A 16,921-nucleotide genomic window follows, 5' to 3' on the forward strand; every position below is an offset into this window, starting at 1 on the left:
CTCGCCCCTCCAGGCACGCATGTGTAGCGGGACTGCCTAGCTGGCCATTACCATTACCATTAAGGGCTGGACCACACATGATCGTATGCCGGCAACCCTCGCCCCTCCAGGCACGCATGTGTTGCGGGACGCCCTGTGTGTAATCACCCGAAAAGGGCTGGCCCTTTGAGCAGCTCCAATCCACGTGTTCATTTTATTAACTGCCAGCGACTAAAAACAAAACAAAAAAAACCTTTTCACTTTTAAAACGTAAAGCGCGTTGCGGCGCTACTGCAGAGTTCAAGTCTACATTTCTTACTGGTGGTCCCCATTTCCGTGGCTGAGCGTCTTTGATTGGGGCTTCAGCACATTTTGTCGCGTGGACTGCCAGAAATGTCGTGGGAGGAGGCGGGTCGTTGGACCCCTCAGTCCGCCTGCCTGCCTGTCTGCCTGTCTGCCTGCCTGCCCGTCCGCCCGCCAGACGGTCTCGCCGGGGCACTTCTTTGGCGCCTGATTGCCGGCAAAAGGCAAAAGGAGCACGTTCCGGCCAATTACTTGGCCTGACGTGGTGCGGAGCGTGCGGAGGCAACATGGATCGCCGAGAAAATGATTATCGACCTATCTCGAAAGGTTTCTTTGTCGTCTCTTTTTTCTATTTTCTTGCTTCCTATCAATGCTTTTCGTTTTCCCCCGAGGAACCCCCTTCCCCTCCCGCCGGAGTGCTCCTCGGCGGGAGCGACGTGGCTGACAAACTACACGACGCGTCCAATATGGAAGTTTGACGGCCAAAATGGCCCAAATGGCCGCCCGACTCAACGCCCGCTGCCTGGCTGTGCCTGGCCGGCCGGCGCGCCGCACCGCGCGGCTGGTCGCGCCTAGATAAGCAAACGATTTGAAAAGTCTTTGTTCCGCGCGCGGTGGAGATGCGGAGATGCGCCCGGGGAAAAGGGTGGGGGGGCATTGTGAACGCTAAATCCGTCCGAGTAGTTAGAGAGCCAGCCGACTGAGATGATCTGCTTTGGAGGGGAAAAAAGCGCGGGCGGAGGACACCGGGACTCGGGTGGAGAGCGGGCACCCACGGCCCCACTGCACTGGCTCACAGACCAAAGCCCATCGCTCTGCTCAATCCGTCCGAGAAGTCGGCAGTGGGCACTGTCCTGCGTTTCGTAAACAGATCCGCGTGGAGGCTTCAGCTCAACAGTGCCTCATCCGTTGCGTTCGGGCTAGTTCAAAGAGTGGAGATAGTTTTGCTTTCCCGTCTGCCACCAGTGATGTGCGTTGTTAGTCTGTCGATTCGCTATAGCGCCAGAGCCCTGCGGCCTTTAGCGGCTCGGTCCAGTAGGGAAACAAAAAACAAAACAAAACAAAAACAACAAAAATACGAAACAGAAAAGTTTGCCCCGCGCAGGCTCCAGCGCGGCTCCGGCAGCCAATTGCAGAAGTACGACGGTTCCCTCGATGGCTGAGAGAGCAACATTTTAAATTTTCCTCTGTCCGGTTCAAAATTCAAATGCTGGCGGACGGGGCTGCCGGGTGCCAGCGGCCGCCAGCTCGCGGGACTGATCCACCTCGCGTACTCGCCGCAAAGAGGGTCTGGCAGGCTTTCGGATGGAGTTTTCTCGAGTCTGGTCGTCGCTTCAGCGGCCGCCACGCTGCCTCTCAGACCATCGAGCCGCCCCTATTCCTACCCCTACCAGCGCCAGTCCGACGACAGTCGAAACGCCGCTCCGCCGCTCCGCCGCTCACTGCGATGGCTGCGCCGGCAGCAGTCGCAGCGTCCCAGCGGCACGCGCGTCGCGGGCAGCCTACCTCACAGGCGCTCCCCGTCCTTGAACTTGACCTTGAGAGGCTACACCACAAGGATCTTATGCCGTTTCGGGTCCGGTAAATGCCATGCTTGCACTGCACAACGTGGCAGACCGTCCGTTCGAAGAGTGGTACCACATGTCGGCGGCCGGAGCACTGGAGCCGCTCCGCGACAAGCCGCCTTCTTTGGTCCTGCGGTCGATCGGCCGCACAAAACCAGTGCGCTCAGTGGCGCGTGTAGACATTTTGAAAGGGTCAAGGCCGCTTTTTGCCTACCTGCAGGCGGGATGCAGTGCATGCAGCGCTGCGGTGGCGTCGGGCAGGGAACGGAAGTTTGGCGCGACGAACTACACTTCCACCCCGAACGGCCGCACGGCCGCACGGGCATCAAGTTTAAATGAGGGCGACTGGTTGGATGAGCGCAACGCGGCGCGACGCGATGGCATTGGCGGGGCGGCGCGGCACCGGGGCGAGAAGCACGACGTGCTGGCCCTCTTGCCTTGCCGCGTAAGTTGGGGAAGAAAAGTACGCGCCCAGAAAAGTAACCCCACTACGGCCCCTGCAGAGACCTCGACACCCATTGGACAGGGGATTTCACACTCAGATTCTCGCGTTTATCTCTAATAACTGGACGATGGATGGCTCGAAGTCGAGATAACAGCTCCGTAAAGGTGTGCTTTTCTTACCTCCCCCACCCCAAATTCCCCCTTCCCCCTACACTGGGAATCCACGATCCACGACGCCTCGGCTCGCCTCGGCTCGCCTCGGCTGGACGCGAACCGTGCCCTGTTCGCTCCAACATTGCAACCACATTCGTTTCAATGGGGCTCGCCGCGAGTGTGGAGCGAATGCAGTCGCAACGAACGTCACGTCATGTCCCGCGAGCACCCGCGAGTTCCAGTGAAGGGTCTGTAGGGTCGGCCCTCCATTAAGGTCGGACCCGCTTCGGGTCGGCCCTGCGCTTAGGGCCGGGCCCTCGGCCGGGCCCCGCGACTAATGGTCATTGACCGCGCTGAACGCCTCTTGTGTCGACTAGGACGCGACCGGCGGACCGGGGGACAGGCGGACAGACGGCAGGGACACTGCAAGCCCCCAATTTGGAGCGCGGCCGCGAGGCCAGCACGACGGCGGCACGGCGGCTAGCAACAGGACAGCTGCAGCAGCACTCGCCATTGTTGGCAAACGGGCGAGCGCTGCCGAAAAAGCAGGGCGAAGTCTGGGCGAAAGCTGGGCGTAGCGCGCACATGACAAATAAGCATCCCTTCCGATCCCCCCCCCCCCTTCCGCCGCGCCCCCGCCGCGCCGCCACGCCGCGCTGCAGCCCACTCGATGATGGGGTGGCAGATTGAGATTTCGCCTCGTGAGCGGCGTGGCTGCGTGGCTGGCGTCTGTTCGCCGAAACGCGGAAGGGGAGGCGAGGGAGGCGAGGGAGGCGAGGCGGGCTGAGGCGGGCTCGACTCGCACGCTGCGCCGCGCTGCCGCGCATGTTGCTCGCGTCCGCGTACCCCCTTCCCCGGCAGACCGACTCCGAGAGTCCTTTTCTGTCTCTCTCGCACCTCTCAGGCGCCCCGTGTGGATGTGAGAGGTACAAAAGGACTCTCAGAATGAGTCCGCAGCAGCAGCCGCGCTCCGCTCCAGACCCATCACGCTATCGTCATCGTCTGCGGAGGGAAGCCGCTGCCGCCTCTGCTCAACGCACCGCACCGCGGCGCGCAGCGAAGGCTCAGCCTAATTGGCCCGCTCGGGAGCCACGGCTACGCGCCTCGAGGGCGGCGCGCGGCGCACGGCCGGCACGGCGTGCTGGGTGCACGAAGGGCCGAGGGTCCGTGGGCCCGTGGGGGATGCAGCCCTGGCTAGCCCCGCCTGCCCGTCCTGACCACGCCGCGCCTGTGGGGGCTGTGGGGCCCCGTCCGTCTCCCCTGTCCCCGCCCCGGACGGCCCCTTGTCAATCCGTGCACCACAATGACCTCTCTCTCTCTCTCTCTCTCTCTCTCTCTCTCTCTCTCTCTCACGCAGAGGGATACACTGCCGGAGGGTCCTTGGCAGACCGTCACTTTCCTCACAGTGGCGACGACGAAGCCCCGCGAAGCCCCGTCCGAGAATAGGGTCTTTCTGATGCCCTTGAAGATTTGTACTTCAGTGTTGGTCCACCCCGCTCCGCCCGAGAGCAACCCGTGAATGACTTTCAGATTGGGGGCACACGGCGACGCAGTGGCAGATTTCGCCAACCGACGCTCATTGGTTTGGACAATCCTTCTGCGGGAGCGCACGCCACGGGTCCCTTTTCCTGTTGACTTCTGCGGCCTGGGGCTAAAAAAGCACTGGACGGGTCCTGGCGTTGCAATTTACAGAGGGCACAGAGCCGACTGTAGTGTATATAATGTATGACTGCTAATAGAGAGTTGCATCTGCCAATAGAGAGTTTAGTCCTGTATATAAATCACTCTGTAAATAATGAATCAGCTGTAACCTGTCACTTGACGACTGAGCGGCCTGTGGAATAGACATGGAAAACTAAGTCTCGATCTTTTATTGAAGCCTCGCCCTAACCTATTGACGACGCCACGTGGAACATTACACCGACGAGCCGCTGGCAGCCGCTGGTCGAAAAGAGAGGGAACCAACCTGAAGCCCGAAGGCAACTGCATCGACGAGTAGTGGCTCTCGGTCATGTACTGCGTCGCCATGGTTACGAGCCCCGTGGCCACCTGCCAACAGAAAACGTGTGAGTTTGAGCGAGCGCGGCGGCACGGCGGGGCGGGGCGCGGGGTAGCAGGCCACCAAGTCCATCGGGCAGCCGGCAGCGCCCGGCAACCCCTAAGCCGCCGCAACGGTCCGTACGCAAGGGAAGGGAAGGGAAGAGAGGGATGAGTCCCCACTGCCGACCCGACGCAGAGTGCAGAGTGAACCTGCACGCAGAGGAAAGCCTGTTTGGCTGCTTCCCCTCAAACCGCAAACCTAGAACCGAACTGCAGACCGATTCCGCACAGCGCTTACTCTATCTCTGTCGCACTCATGGGGCGTCCCGTGCGGAGGCGAGGGAGACAGAGTAACGCACCTCGGCGGGTTCATAGGAGCTAGGCCCGGCTGGGCCTTGGGGTCAGTTGGAGAAGACAAGCACAGGGCGAGAGAAGTACACCCTTGTGGAGTCAAACCTCGGCCAGTTATGTCGACTCAACATAAAAATCTGAGTGTGAAACCTTGCCCGACGGATGCCTTCGAGATGCCTCCTGTGCGTCACAGGGGTGTTTACTTTTCTCAGCCTGTACTTTTATTCCTCAGCTTACCGCAGCCAGTAGCCTGCTTTAGCCTCGGCTTCAGCCGGCCAGCGTAACGGGGTAGTGGGCGAGTAGGTTGTCCGGGAGTTTAGTCCCGGCCGAACAACCCCGCTGATGGAATGTGACCCTCGAAACTTGGCGAAAACTAGGCGGCAGTTCGCGACGGCGGCGAGCGTGCGTCTCGACTCGACCGCCCCGCCGACCCGCCCCGCCGACCCACGCAGCATTGTCGCACCCTCTCCCCCTCCCTCTCCAACAGCTGATGGGGACGTCGATCGGAGATTGGCCCGGCCCGGCCGGTGCGGCGGCGGCGGCGGCGGCGGCCCGCCCCGGGGTCGCGCGGGGCACGCGCCTGCAGACCGACAGTCGTTCTCGTCGCTCTGCCTCTCTCGCGCCGTGAGCAGAGAGCTCACAGAGCAGCTCGGGGGAGACAGAGCGACGACAGCCATCCGATTCCGAACACTGCTTCGTGGCTCTGTCTCTCCCGCACCCCTTCGGACCGCCCCATGAGTGCGGGAGAGACAGAGCGACGAAAGCAGTGCTCGGAATCGGACGGCAGACTCTCGGCACGCGACGGCTGCCCGAGGCTACACCGGCCATGCCGAGGTGTCTTCGCCGCGTCTTCCCTCAAACAGCAAACCGCGCAAACAGCAGGCCGATTCAGAGGGTCGTTTTCGCCGCTCTGTCTCTCTCGCACTCACGTGGCTTATGGTTGCGAGAGAGACAGAGCGATGGAAACATCTGCAGCAGCACCGCCACCGCCGCGGTAACACGGTAATTGGTGTTCCTGGATGCGGACGGGTGCGCGAGGCGAGGCAGAGCGAGGCAGCGAGAGGCAGTCGCGGCGTCGAAACAGCATTGAGCAGCGATTCGATTAGGTGTCCTCAAATCGCTGGCCTCGTTTTGCGACCCAGTTGCCCACTCAGGAAGGGCCCGCCCCGCCCCCCCGCCCCGCCCCGCCCCGCCCCGCCCCGCCCCGCCCCGCCCCGCCCCGCCCCGATGTTTCTGCCGAAGCCATCGACAATCAGCGCGCCGCAACGAATAAAGCAGAGCGCAGCGTCGCCACCGCAAAGGGCCCGCAGGCTGCTTGCAAACAGCGCTCTCTCTGTCTCTGTCTCTTTCTCTCTCTGTCTCTCTCTCCCTCGCACCCAGCGGCTCGCCGTGGGGGCGCGAGAGGGACGGAACGATGCGCCGCCCTTCGGCTGCCGGGCCGTGGTGCCGGGCCGTGGTGCCGGGCCGTGGTGGCGGGATGCGGGATTCATCAGCACCCGGCCGAGCCCTCCGACGAGCCCTCGGGGCGCGGCACGGCCAGGCACGGCCGGCGGGGTGTCGCGGCGTGGCGTGTCGCGGCGAGTTTTGCGGGATTTTGCGGGAGGCGAGACAGGCGGCGCGCGGCGAGGCGAGCCTTTAGGCCTCCAGGCTCGCCGCGACGGGGTGATTACTTACTCCGCACAACCCGGCACTGCCCGCGGGGGGCGCCGGGACACACGACAGCTGGAATGGGGCTACAGCCACGCTCCCCTGGCCCCGAACAAACCGCGAGCAGAAGCAAGCGAGGCGCCGACACAGACTGCGCGGGGATCGCAGTGGCGGCGCCAACCCCTGAAGAAAGGCGGCTTCTGATTGGCCCACGCCGACTGCCGGAGCGTATGTTTGTCTCGAGAGACCGAAGTGGATCCAGCGAGACTGATCGGGGACCGGGGACTCAGATCAGAAAGCAGCGGGAAGCGAAGGGGTTTTTGAAGCGACGCACGCCGGCTAATGAGTCCTTCCGCGCAGCGACAGTCGTCGGTTCGCTTCCCCAGTAGGTGCGAGAGAGACAGAGCGACGGGAATGACTCTCCGAATGAGTCTGCAGGCGCCAAGGAAACCTGATCAGTCTCGGCATGAAGCCACACCCGGGAGAGCGACTACGCCTGACTCGTAACCCGTCTAATTTTCATGGAGGAAAGAAGAGGGGGGGGGAGGCTGAAGGCTAGCAGTGGGGGGGCTCAACCCGCAGCCCGCCGCGCCGGGCCGGGCCGGCGCGGCGCCCCCCGCGCCCCCACGCCCCTTGAACCTGCTCGCCGGGCCCGTCGGGCTCCAATCATTCGGGGAAACTCGCTCACAAAGGAACTCATTTACGCGTCGGGCCGAGTGAGAAGTAGGCGTGGGGGACGGGGGGGGGGGGGGGGAAGGTGAGCGCCGTGACTGCTTCAAGACGAATGGAGCGCGAGGGGGGGGGGGGCTAAGTCACAATCGCTGGCGTGGCGCGCCGTGTTCTTCGCGCCATTACGGACTCGGGCGTTCCGGACGGCACGCGACACCCTCACACACACAACAAACACGGCCCTTCTCTCTCGCGTGGTTGCACACACACACACACACACACACACACACACACACGTGAAAGAACCCAGAGGAGCCTGGCGTCACAGATTTGCATTGTCGGGGCCGTGCAGGGCGCCGTGCAGGACGCTGCTTCCGCTGCTTCCGCCTCACCCCGGGGCGCCGCCACCCCGTTCTGTGGTGCGAGCGAGAGGTGACGATGAGGATGATGGGCCGGCGCGGCCCGGCGTCCGAGAGGTGCCTGCAGCAGCCTGCACGACAAGAGCAGTTTTAACGAGGTTCCAGCGCCGCCGCGCCCCCTGCCGTGCCGCCCGGCCGCTCGGTCCACGGCTCTGCCGCCAAGTGCTCTCACGCTTCGCGCGCACACTCGTGGACTCGTGCAACGCTCGCGAAGCGCTGTTCCATAAATTGACAAGGACTTTGGCTGCATTCAAGTTGCCAAGAATTCAGTTCGTCCTGAAGGCGAACGCATTGGGTTTGCGTCATTACGAATAGCCCGCAACTTGGCGCACGCAGTTGCTCGTGACGCGAGCCAAATTCTGTTTGCATGACGGAACTCAATTGGCTGCAACTTGAAGGCAGGCGAACGCTTGACACGGTTTCCGGAGCTTAATACGCACATTTCCGAGGCAGCCGCCGAGGCGGGGGCGGCGGGGGCGACGGGGCGCGAATGACTCTGGCTGCCCAATCTGGACGCGCTGCGCGGCGCTGCGCCACGCCATTATAACAGAAAGCTTGAGCGGATAACTAGCGCAGTGCGTCAAGCAGCGGAATGAGAGTCGAACATTCGTCTCTCTGTCTCTCTCGCACCCATAAGAACGCCCCGTGAGGCGCGTCACAGCCGTGTCTCACTCTTGCGCTCCTCCGGTCTCGCTGTCTCGCCGCTCTTCTCCTCTCGGGCCGGCTGCACTGAATTGCACTACATTCGCAATGGACCCGTAATCCATTAGTGCAAGGCGTACGGCCAGGGCGGGGCGTCGCGCAGGTGGGGGGCATCGCGTGATGAGCGCGGGACAGCGAGGTCGTCTTCGTCGCTCTGTCCTTCTCGCTCCCCTAGGGAACGCCCCGCGAGAGAGACGGGCAGACGAAAACGACTCAGTCTGCAGGAGCAGGGGCGCCGGCATTCTTGTCGCCTCGAGACGGACTGGGGAAGACCACGCTCTTGTCTGTCTTCGAGGCGACGCTGCGCGCTGCAGGAGGGAACGAACGCCACGCGCAGTGGGCCAGAAGACCGGTGGAGGCACTCACTCAAAATCCCGGACGCGCTTTGAGCTGCAGAGTCGCTAAATGGCACTCGAACCGAACGTGTGACCCTACCAACGGATCGCCCTCGGAACGGAGACCACACGCTCGGGTCGCGTCCCATTTAGCGACTCTGGAGCTCGAAACGCGTTTAGCGTATCGGCCGCCGGCGTCGGTCTTCTGTCCCATTGTGCGGCCACGCCACCTTTCGGAAAGGACCTCGAATGCAGCGGTCCAGCAAATGAAATGAACAGGGCGCCAGCAGAGCAGCGGCGCGACCAAAAAGGGCCGAGCGGCAGAGGACTGGGCCCCATCCCCGCCCCGCCCCGCCCCCACCCCGCCCCGCCCCGCCCACGCCATGCACTGCTGCATCGCAACGTGCTTTCGTTGTCTCCACAGCCACGTGGCCAACGTGACGTGATGCCAATCCAATTTGCATCGCGTCGGCGCGTCAGCCCGTCAGAGCGTCACGGCGGCAGTGAGGGAGGGCGACTTGCATTTCCGAGGCGCGATGGCGATACAGGGGCATATATCTCCGCGCCGAACTCAGGGTTTGAAAGCCCCGGCCGAGCCGACCTCGTCGCTGGCGCTCCTCCTGCCTCGGTTGGTACCACTGACAGGAGATGGAAGGGTCCACGGCCGTTACACTTCCCGTCCCGGAGGAGGTTAGGCTGCGCCAAGGCTGCGCCAAGCCGCGCCGCCCTGCCGCCGTGTCCTTCCACGCCACTCCAAACTGGCTGGGGGCGGCCATGGCAACGGAGACACTACACCAGGCGGGACACACTGCGACCATCATTGCTCGCGAGCTTCCGGAAGGAGTTGAGGGCGAATCGGATCACGATCGGCCTTAGGGCTGGTCCAAGAGCCGCCGGCTTCGACAAAACAAAAACTTGAGACCTTCAAATATCTCAAAATCGTTATAAACTCTCTCAAGCAGTTACCAAGGGTAACTTCCAAACCTGCCCTCCCCCCCCCTCGGATTTCGCCAAGAGAGTCACCTCCCCGACTGTACACCACCAAACAAAAGACGCCAGCCCCGCGCCGCCGCGTAACCGGCTTCTGATGCCTCGCGGAAGCCTGTTATTTTGGCCTCGCCGAGCCCTCTTCTCTTCGGTCACCCCGGCCTGCCGAGCGGCCTGCACTGTCCCCGACCGTCCCTGCCTCGAGGCTCGCGGCGTGGCGTCACTCCATGGAACTACACTGGTGAAACAAAGGCATAAAATTTATGCCCCTAAAGGGCGTAAACGATTTACGCCCTTAAAGGGCATAAATCGTTAATGCCTTTGGGAAGGGCATTAAAATTTTGCTTGAAATTCCTATACCATTTACGCCCTTCCCAAGGGCATAAAACGATTATGCCCTTGCAAAGGCGTAAAAGAGTATTTATGCCCTAAAGGGCGTAATTTTTATGCCTTTGTTTTACCAGTGTATGGATCGCCTTGCCGACTACCAGCGCGCTGCCCACGAAAGGCGGCCTGGGACGCAGACTGTGGGTTCACGTCGCGGCGCGTCGCGGTGCCGTCAAGTCGATTACGCTCGGCCTGCAGCGTGTTACTGCGGACCGTCCACAAAACTATTAATTCAATTACCATGCAAATCGGAGCCACCGCGCCGGACCCCGCGGGGCCCTGCTCCTAGCGCCCCGGGCCCGACCCGAGCAATTTGTACGTCGGCGACAACCAGAGGCTCCACCCCTCCGCCGCCCTCTCTCAAGGCTCGCCGAAAATGCGGCCGCCCCCCCGTCACGGCGTCGGGACGTCGGGGGACAGCGCTCTGTCTTCGGTTATCGGTGCCGCGCTTTCAAGAGGTGCTCATATTTCAGTTTTGTGGCCGCCAGCCCCGCCAGCCCCGCCAGCCCCGCCGCCCCCGATCCGGGGCGCGCACGCCGCGCACGTGATGGGCGTGGGCGGGGAGGAGCGGGTGGCGGCGCGGGGTGGGATGTGGCGGGGGAAGCGGGGAACGGGGAGTGGCGGCCGTGGCGGGGGCAACAAGAGCTTCCCACCGTGTCCGACGGGTCCACTCCAAGCGTCGGTGTCTCGGAGCGCCAGCCAGGAGCCAGCCTAGGGGGCAGCCTAGAGGCCTCCCTAGTGGCTAGCCTAGGGGGCAGCCTAGAGGCCTCCCTAGTGGCTAGCCTAGGGGGCAGCCTAGAGGCCAGCCTAGAGGCCAGCCTAGAGGCAGCCTAGTGGCTAGCCTAGGGGGCAGCCTAGAGGCCTCCCTAGTGGCTAGCCTAGGGGGCAGCCTAGAGGCCTCCCTAGTGGCTAGCCTAGGGGGCAGCCTAGAGGCCAGCCTAGAGGCCAGCCTAGAGGCAGCCTAGTGGCTAGCCTAGGGGGCAGCCTAGAGGCCTCCCTAGTGGCTAGCCTAGGGGGCAGCCTAGAGGCCAGCCTAGAGGCCAGCCTAGAGGCAGCCTAGTGGCTAGCCTAGGGGGCAGCCTAGAGGCCTCCCTAGTGGCTAGCCTAGGGGGCAGCCTAGAGGCCTCCCTAGTGGCTAGCCTAGGGGGCAGCCTAGAGGCCAGCCTAGAGGCCAGCCTAGAGGCAGCCTAGTGGCTAGCCTAGGGGGCAGCCTAGAGGCCTCCCTAGTGGCTAGCCTAGGGGGCAGCCTAGAGGCCTCCCTAGTGGCTAGCCTAGGGGGCAGCCTAGAGGCCAGCCTAGAGGCCAGCCTAGAGGCAGCCTAGTGGCTAGCCTAGGGGGCAGCCTAGAGGCCTCCTTAGTGGCTAGCCTTGGGGGCAGCCTAGAGGCCTCCCTAGTGGCTAGCCTAGGGGGCAGCCTAGAGGCCAGCCTAGAGGCCAGCCTAGAGGCAGCCTAGTGGCTAGCCTAGGGGGCAGCCTAGACCCTCCTTAGTGGCTAGCCTAGGGGGCAGCCTAGAGGCCAGCCTAGAGGCCAGCCTAGAGGCAGCCTAGTGGCTAGCCTAGGGGGCAGCCTAGAGGCCAGCCTAGAGGCCAGCCTAGAGGCAGCCTAGTGGCTAGCCTAGGGGGCAGCCTAGAGGCCAGCCTAGAGGCCAGCCTAGAGGCAGCCTAGTGGCTAGCCTAGGGGGCAGCCTAGAGGCCTCCCTAGTGGCTAGCCTAGGGGGCAGCCTAGAGGCCAGCCTAGAGGCCAGCCTAGAGGCAGCCTAGTGGCTAGCCTAGGGGGCAGCCTAGAGGCCTCCCTAGTGGCTAGCCTAGGGGGCAGCCTAGGGGCCATTCTAGGGGCTATAAACGCCCGGCAATCGGTCACGTCGCAAGGCGTTCGGGTTGGGCCGCCTGGAGCAGTGCGCTACCCCTGGGCAGGAAGGGCCTCTGCGAGCAGATAGGCATTCAATCGCCAGCAGCCCTGACGAACAGAACGACAGCGCTTTGTTGCTCTGTCTCTCTCCTGGTCCCTTGCGGGGACGCCATCGAGTGCGAGAGTGACGAAGCGAGGAAATCGCTGTTCGGAGGATCAGCCCTCAGGCGGTCGACTCGTCATTCTCGTGAACGGGCATTTTCCCCCAGGCCGGTGGGGCCGGGCCGATGGGCCGGTGGGCTGGGGGCCGGACACCCATTACCGGGACTGCACAGGCAGCGGAGGCGGCGGGGGCGTAGCGGGGGGCGGCGGGGGCGGCGGGCCGCTCGGCGGACGCGGTGGGAGCAGCGGGCCGATGGCGGAGCAGCAGGGAACGTCGGGGCAGCAGGGCACTATTCGAAGAATATCGGCAAACGCTACGCGGCCTGCGGCGCAGCCAGAGGCAAGGACAAGTTTGGAAAAGCAGCACGCCGAAGAGAGCCGAAGGGAGCCGAAGGCACTCGGCCCTTCCGCGGGGCCTAGAGGGCAGCCTGCAAACAAGGCGGCAGGGCGGCATGGCATCCCGCGCCAGGAATCCCGAAAACGCCGTCCCTGCCGTCACGGACATCATGCCGAACATCACCTGCCAAACTGCACGCGGGAAAAGGTGTTCTCGAGCAAAGGGACTGCACGAGTTGTTCCTGACCCAGGAACAAGTTATTCAGCTCCAATGTTTCCAGCATTTCAACTACGCGTCTAAAAAGTTTGACAACACTGAATGATGATGTGGACGAGCTGGCCGCGTGCCCCGAGGTCCGAAGCCAACGCCGCCCACGGACGGGGAGGGGACGGAGGGGAAGGTGTACTTGCTGTGGGAGTTGTAGGTGAGCAGTGGTAGTGGGCAGTTCAGTGGCTTCTGCCGGAGACATCAAGGGTTGTTGAGTCGCGAGGGGGGGATTTTGGGGGGGGGGGGGCTTTGGTTTCGTAGCGTCCCCCGTCCCACTGGCCAGCCTAGGCGCATAGCGCGGCTCGCCTCGGCTCGCCCTCTCCACCTATCCCTCGGCCTTGTGCGGCTCGGCCAGCTCGGCCAGCTCGGCCAGCTCGGCGCGGAAGGGCTGCCTCTCTGGGGCATTACAGCGTTGTCAGGCTCTAGCGTACACAGGCAGCTGGCGGGCGGAGCGGCGGAGCGGCGGAGCGAGTGGCAGCCTGTCTGCGACCGTCTGCGACCGTCTGCGACCGTCTGCGACCGTCTCCGCGTCCCCGGAACCGCAACGAAATGCCACAGTGCCACAGTTCGAGGCTTCGAGGACGCCTGGGCGGATCGCTTGCCAGTCGGCCGGCAGAAACCGCATCGAGGGACAACCAAGAGCCGACGGCAACTTGCTGGTCGAACTGGTCGAACGCCACGCCTTGGCCGGGCTGCAAACTGGGACACTCTACTCCGACGGGATGGATGGCCCTTCGACCTCCAGCCGTCAGTCCCGACTCCTCCCTCCTGTTCGCAACGTCCACCCAGAGTGGCTCGTCCAAGGTCACCGGGTTCTGTTAATGCGGGTATTTAGAGGGGCCACCATAAGGTGTGTGAAGTTTGTTTAAACCTTGGGCCTCGGTCCGGGCCCTCCGGGAACGCTGTTTGACGTGAGCCGTGCTGGCTGAGGCCCTTAGCTGCAACACGGCGTGGCAGCGCGGAAAACGGAGCAGTGTTTTGCTGACTATCGGAAAACACTCGACTGATTCGAGTTCCGCGAGTCGAAAGCGGAAAAAAGCATGAAACCTGGTGGTGCAGACGAGCCGTCGCCTTTGGAAGCCGAGCTGTCACTGCGCCACCGGGCCCCCGAGTACCCCCGAGGGGGCCCTCACCGTGCGCGGTGCGTGCACTGAGAATCCAAACGCTATGAGTATAGCGTCAATTGGTGCAATGCGAAAGCATTGCACATGAAGTGCAATGCCTCCCATTTCCCACGATTTCCCATGCATTAGCATAGGGCCTTTTCGGGAAGCATTGCACCAAAGGTGCAATATGGCTGTGGCATTGCACGTATGGTGCGATATCACAGCGCATTGCACCATACGTGCTATAATCATAGCGTTTGGAATCTCAGTGTGCACGCAAGCCGCTTTGCGAACATTCTCCAAGAAATGGCGGCGTTTGCCTCAACCGCTCAAACAGCACAAGCACGATACCAATAGGAATGAAGTGCCCTGGAGGCTGCGCTATTCTGTTCCGACGAGTCAGTGTGCCGCAAACGGCTTTTACTCCATTCACACACGCCTTACACAATTCCCTGCTAACCCCATTAGGAACCCCATCTCCCCTCCCTCTACTTAACTTTGGCATCAGCGCGCCACCCTTCGTGTACCTAGTTCCTTCCCCTGGCCTTAAGTGGAATTGCCACGAGGATGCACGGAGAGGTGGAACTCGCACAGCCACGCCCTAACGCGCAGTAGAACGGCACACCGTCGGTCTCAACCAAGCTACGATTAATCGCCTTCTCTTACGAATCATCGTACATTTAAAACCACTGTCGACTGCCAAGCAATTCAATGTGATCAACGACACGGGAATTTGAACCCCCTTTTCTGAATTGGGGCGAATGAAGCAGAGGGCCGTTCACGCCCTCTCAACGTCTCATCGTGAAAATTCTTTCTCTTGGTCGAGCCATTTTGATTGGAGCCTTCTTCGCTCGGCCTGCTATAAGGCAAGCCCTAGCTCAGGGTCCACGCTACGCGCGTCCCAAGCAAAATATCTCGACAAGAGAAAGACGAGGTGGAAATTGAGTCGTGCTCTTTCGTCCGCAGCTGTATCCACTGCATTCGCACGCCAAATCGAACAGCCCAAACCTTCGCGGGCGGCGGATGGCTGGGAATAGAAATAGGCAGCGGACGCTGCGCGCGTGGGGCCGCGTGGGCGGCGGCGCTGGAGACGGCGAGACGGTGGGCGCGCGGTGGTGGGGCGCGCGGTGGGGCGCGCGGTGGCGCCGAGCGAAAGCCATAGCCGCTGGGATTTACGATATGTCCCTTAAGTTTCACGGTCAAACGGTACTCATGATCGGCGCGCCCCGTGTCAGCCTCCCTGGCCCCTCCGTCCTCCGGAGCGCCCCCACGGCCCGCAGGCCCACACAGCCAGGCGGCCAGTGGCGGCCGTGCCGGGGCTTCTCTTCCTTTCTATTTCCGGAAGCCCCGACGAGGTGCGCTTCGCCACGCAGAGCCACGCAGAGCCACGCCACTCTGGAGGAGCAGCCCTTCCTGCAAGTCTGCAGGGCCCGGCAAGGCCGTCCCCGCCAGCCGCCAGCCAGCCAAGTTACGCGGCCAAGTCTCCGCCGACGATTGCCACCTTCCGGTTTGAGGCCGTCGCCTGGCTGCGCGGCTGCGCCGGCGCTAATGGCGCAGACCAGGGCGGACAGGGCGAGGGCGCCGCCCGTCCTGCGGCGCAGCGCCGAGCACTGAGGACGAGCCAGCGGCAACTCCCCCGGGCGGTGAATTGCCTGTGGATATTTTGGCCAAACCCTCACGAACCTACGTGTTTTCGACCAAGCATTTCTTCCCGGGGGACGGCGGGCTTGCCTACCACTCGCGCGAAGATCGGGGCGGCCGGCGGCGTGGCGGGGAGGGAGATGCGGAGTTCGGCGCCCCTGAATCATCGGCCGCCTGCCACCCCCGCCCCGCCCCTCGCTCGCCCCTGTCCACACACACCTCCAGGGGCGCCGGAAGTGGGGTGCAGGGTGGGCAGGCTGCCCCCCTGGAATTTAGCAGGGGGGCATCGCCCCCCCTGGACTTTGGTGGGAAGCTGCGAAAATCGAGCCTAGGGTCAGTTGGAGCAATTATAGGACACGGGGTAAAAATGGGACAGCATATTCCAAGGGGTACCCGACTCAAGATAATCATTGCGCGTCTAGTTGGTAACCAGTGAAATAATCAACATCATCCAATGAAATGACAATCATACTTGCGGGGATTCAATCACTTTTGACAATTTTTGCGAGACCACTGCTCCAACTATCAGCGGTCAAAGCCTTCCCGAGGCGGGGCCTGAAAGAGTAGGGTCTTAAGAATAGTAAGGCGTCGAGGGAGGCCTTTGACCGCAACTAAATTGGATGCAGTGACAGTTCAAAGTCAGCAAAAACGGTGATTTTCTGAAATTCATTCACTTTTTGACCATTTTTGCGAGACCACTGCTCCTAAACTATCAGCGGTCAAAGCCTTCCCGAGGCGGGGCCTGAAAGAGTAGGGTCTTAAGAATAGTAAGGCGTCGAGGGAGGCTTTTGACCGCAACTAAATTGGATGCAGTGACCGCTCAAAGTCAGCGAAAACGATGATTTTTTGAAATTCTTTCACTTTTTGACCATTTTTGCGAGACCACTGCTCCTAAACTATCAGCGGTCAAAGCCTTCCCGAGGCGGGGCCTGAAAGAGTAGGGTCTTAAGAATAGTAAGGCGTCGAGGGAGGCCTTTGACCGCAACTAAATTGGATGCAGTGACAGTTCAAAGTCAGCAAAAACAGTGATTTTCTGAAATTCATTCACTTTTTGACCATTTTTGCGAGACCACTGCTCCTAAACTATCAGCGGTCAAAGCCTTCCCGAGGCGGGGCCTGAAAGAGTAGGGTCTTAAGAATAGTAAGGCGTCGAGGGAGGCCTTTGACCGCAACTAAATTGGATGCAGTGACAGTTCAAAGTCAGCAAAAACAGTGATTTTCTGAAATTCATTCACTTTTTGACCATTTTTGCGAGACCACTGCTCCAAAACTATCAGCGGTCAAAGCCTTCCCGAGGCGGGGCATGAAAGAGTAGGGTCTTTAGAATAGTAAGGCGTCGAGGGAGGCCTTTGACCGCAACTAAATTGGATGCAGTGACAGTTCAAAGTCAGCAAAAACGGTGATTTTCTGAAATTCATTCACTTTTTGACCATTTTTGCGAGACCACTGCTCCTAAACTATCAGCGGTCAAAGCCTTCCCGAGGCGGTGCATGAAAGAGTAGGGTCTTTTTAAGCACCTTTTTTGGTGGGGGAGGGGGGTAATTAGGAACGTAGGATTTAAAATTGTTTGCCCCCCCTG

General features: G+C 61.8%; 1 protein-coding gene across 2 annotated transcripts in view; it reads right to left on the reverse strand.

The window, feature by feature from the left end:
* Positions 1–16,921, reverse strand: part of LOC117650677 (adenylate cyclase, terminal-differentiation specific-like) — a 37,753-nt gene that overhangs the window by 3,752 nt on the left and 17,080 nt on the right. The window contains exons 1-2 of one of the 2 annotated variants that reach the window (XM_034394253.1): positions 5,073–5,090; positions 4,411–4,493 (exon numbers count right to left, since the gene is read on the reverse strand). In XM_034394253.1, coding sequence (XP_034250144.1) covers positions 4,411–4,472 — 62 coding nt within the window. In that variant the 5' untranslated portion in view covers positions 4,473–4,493; positions 5,073–5,090. Of the gene's footprint in view, positions 1–4,410; positions 4,494–5,072; positions 5,091–16,921 lie in introns of those variants that run through there. The other variant, XM_034394252.1, reaches the window with a different exon arrangement.

Source organism: Thrips palmi, unplaced genomic scaffold, assembly GCF_012932325.1.
Source record: "Thrips palmi isolate BJ-2018 unplaced genomic scaffold, TpBJ-2018v1 HiC_scaffold_5, whole genome shotgun sequence".
NCBI lineage: Eukaryota > Metazoa > Arthropoda > Insecta > Thysanoptera > Thripidae > Thrips > Thrips palmi.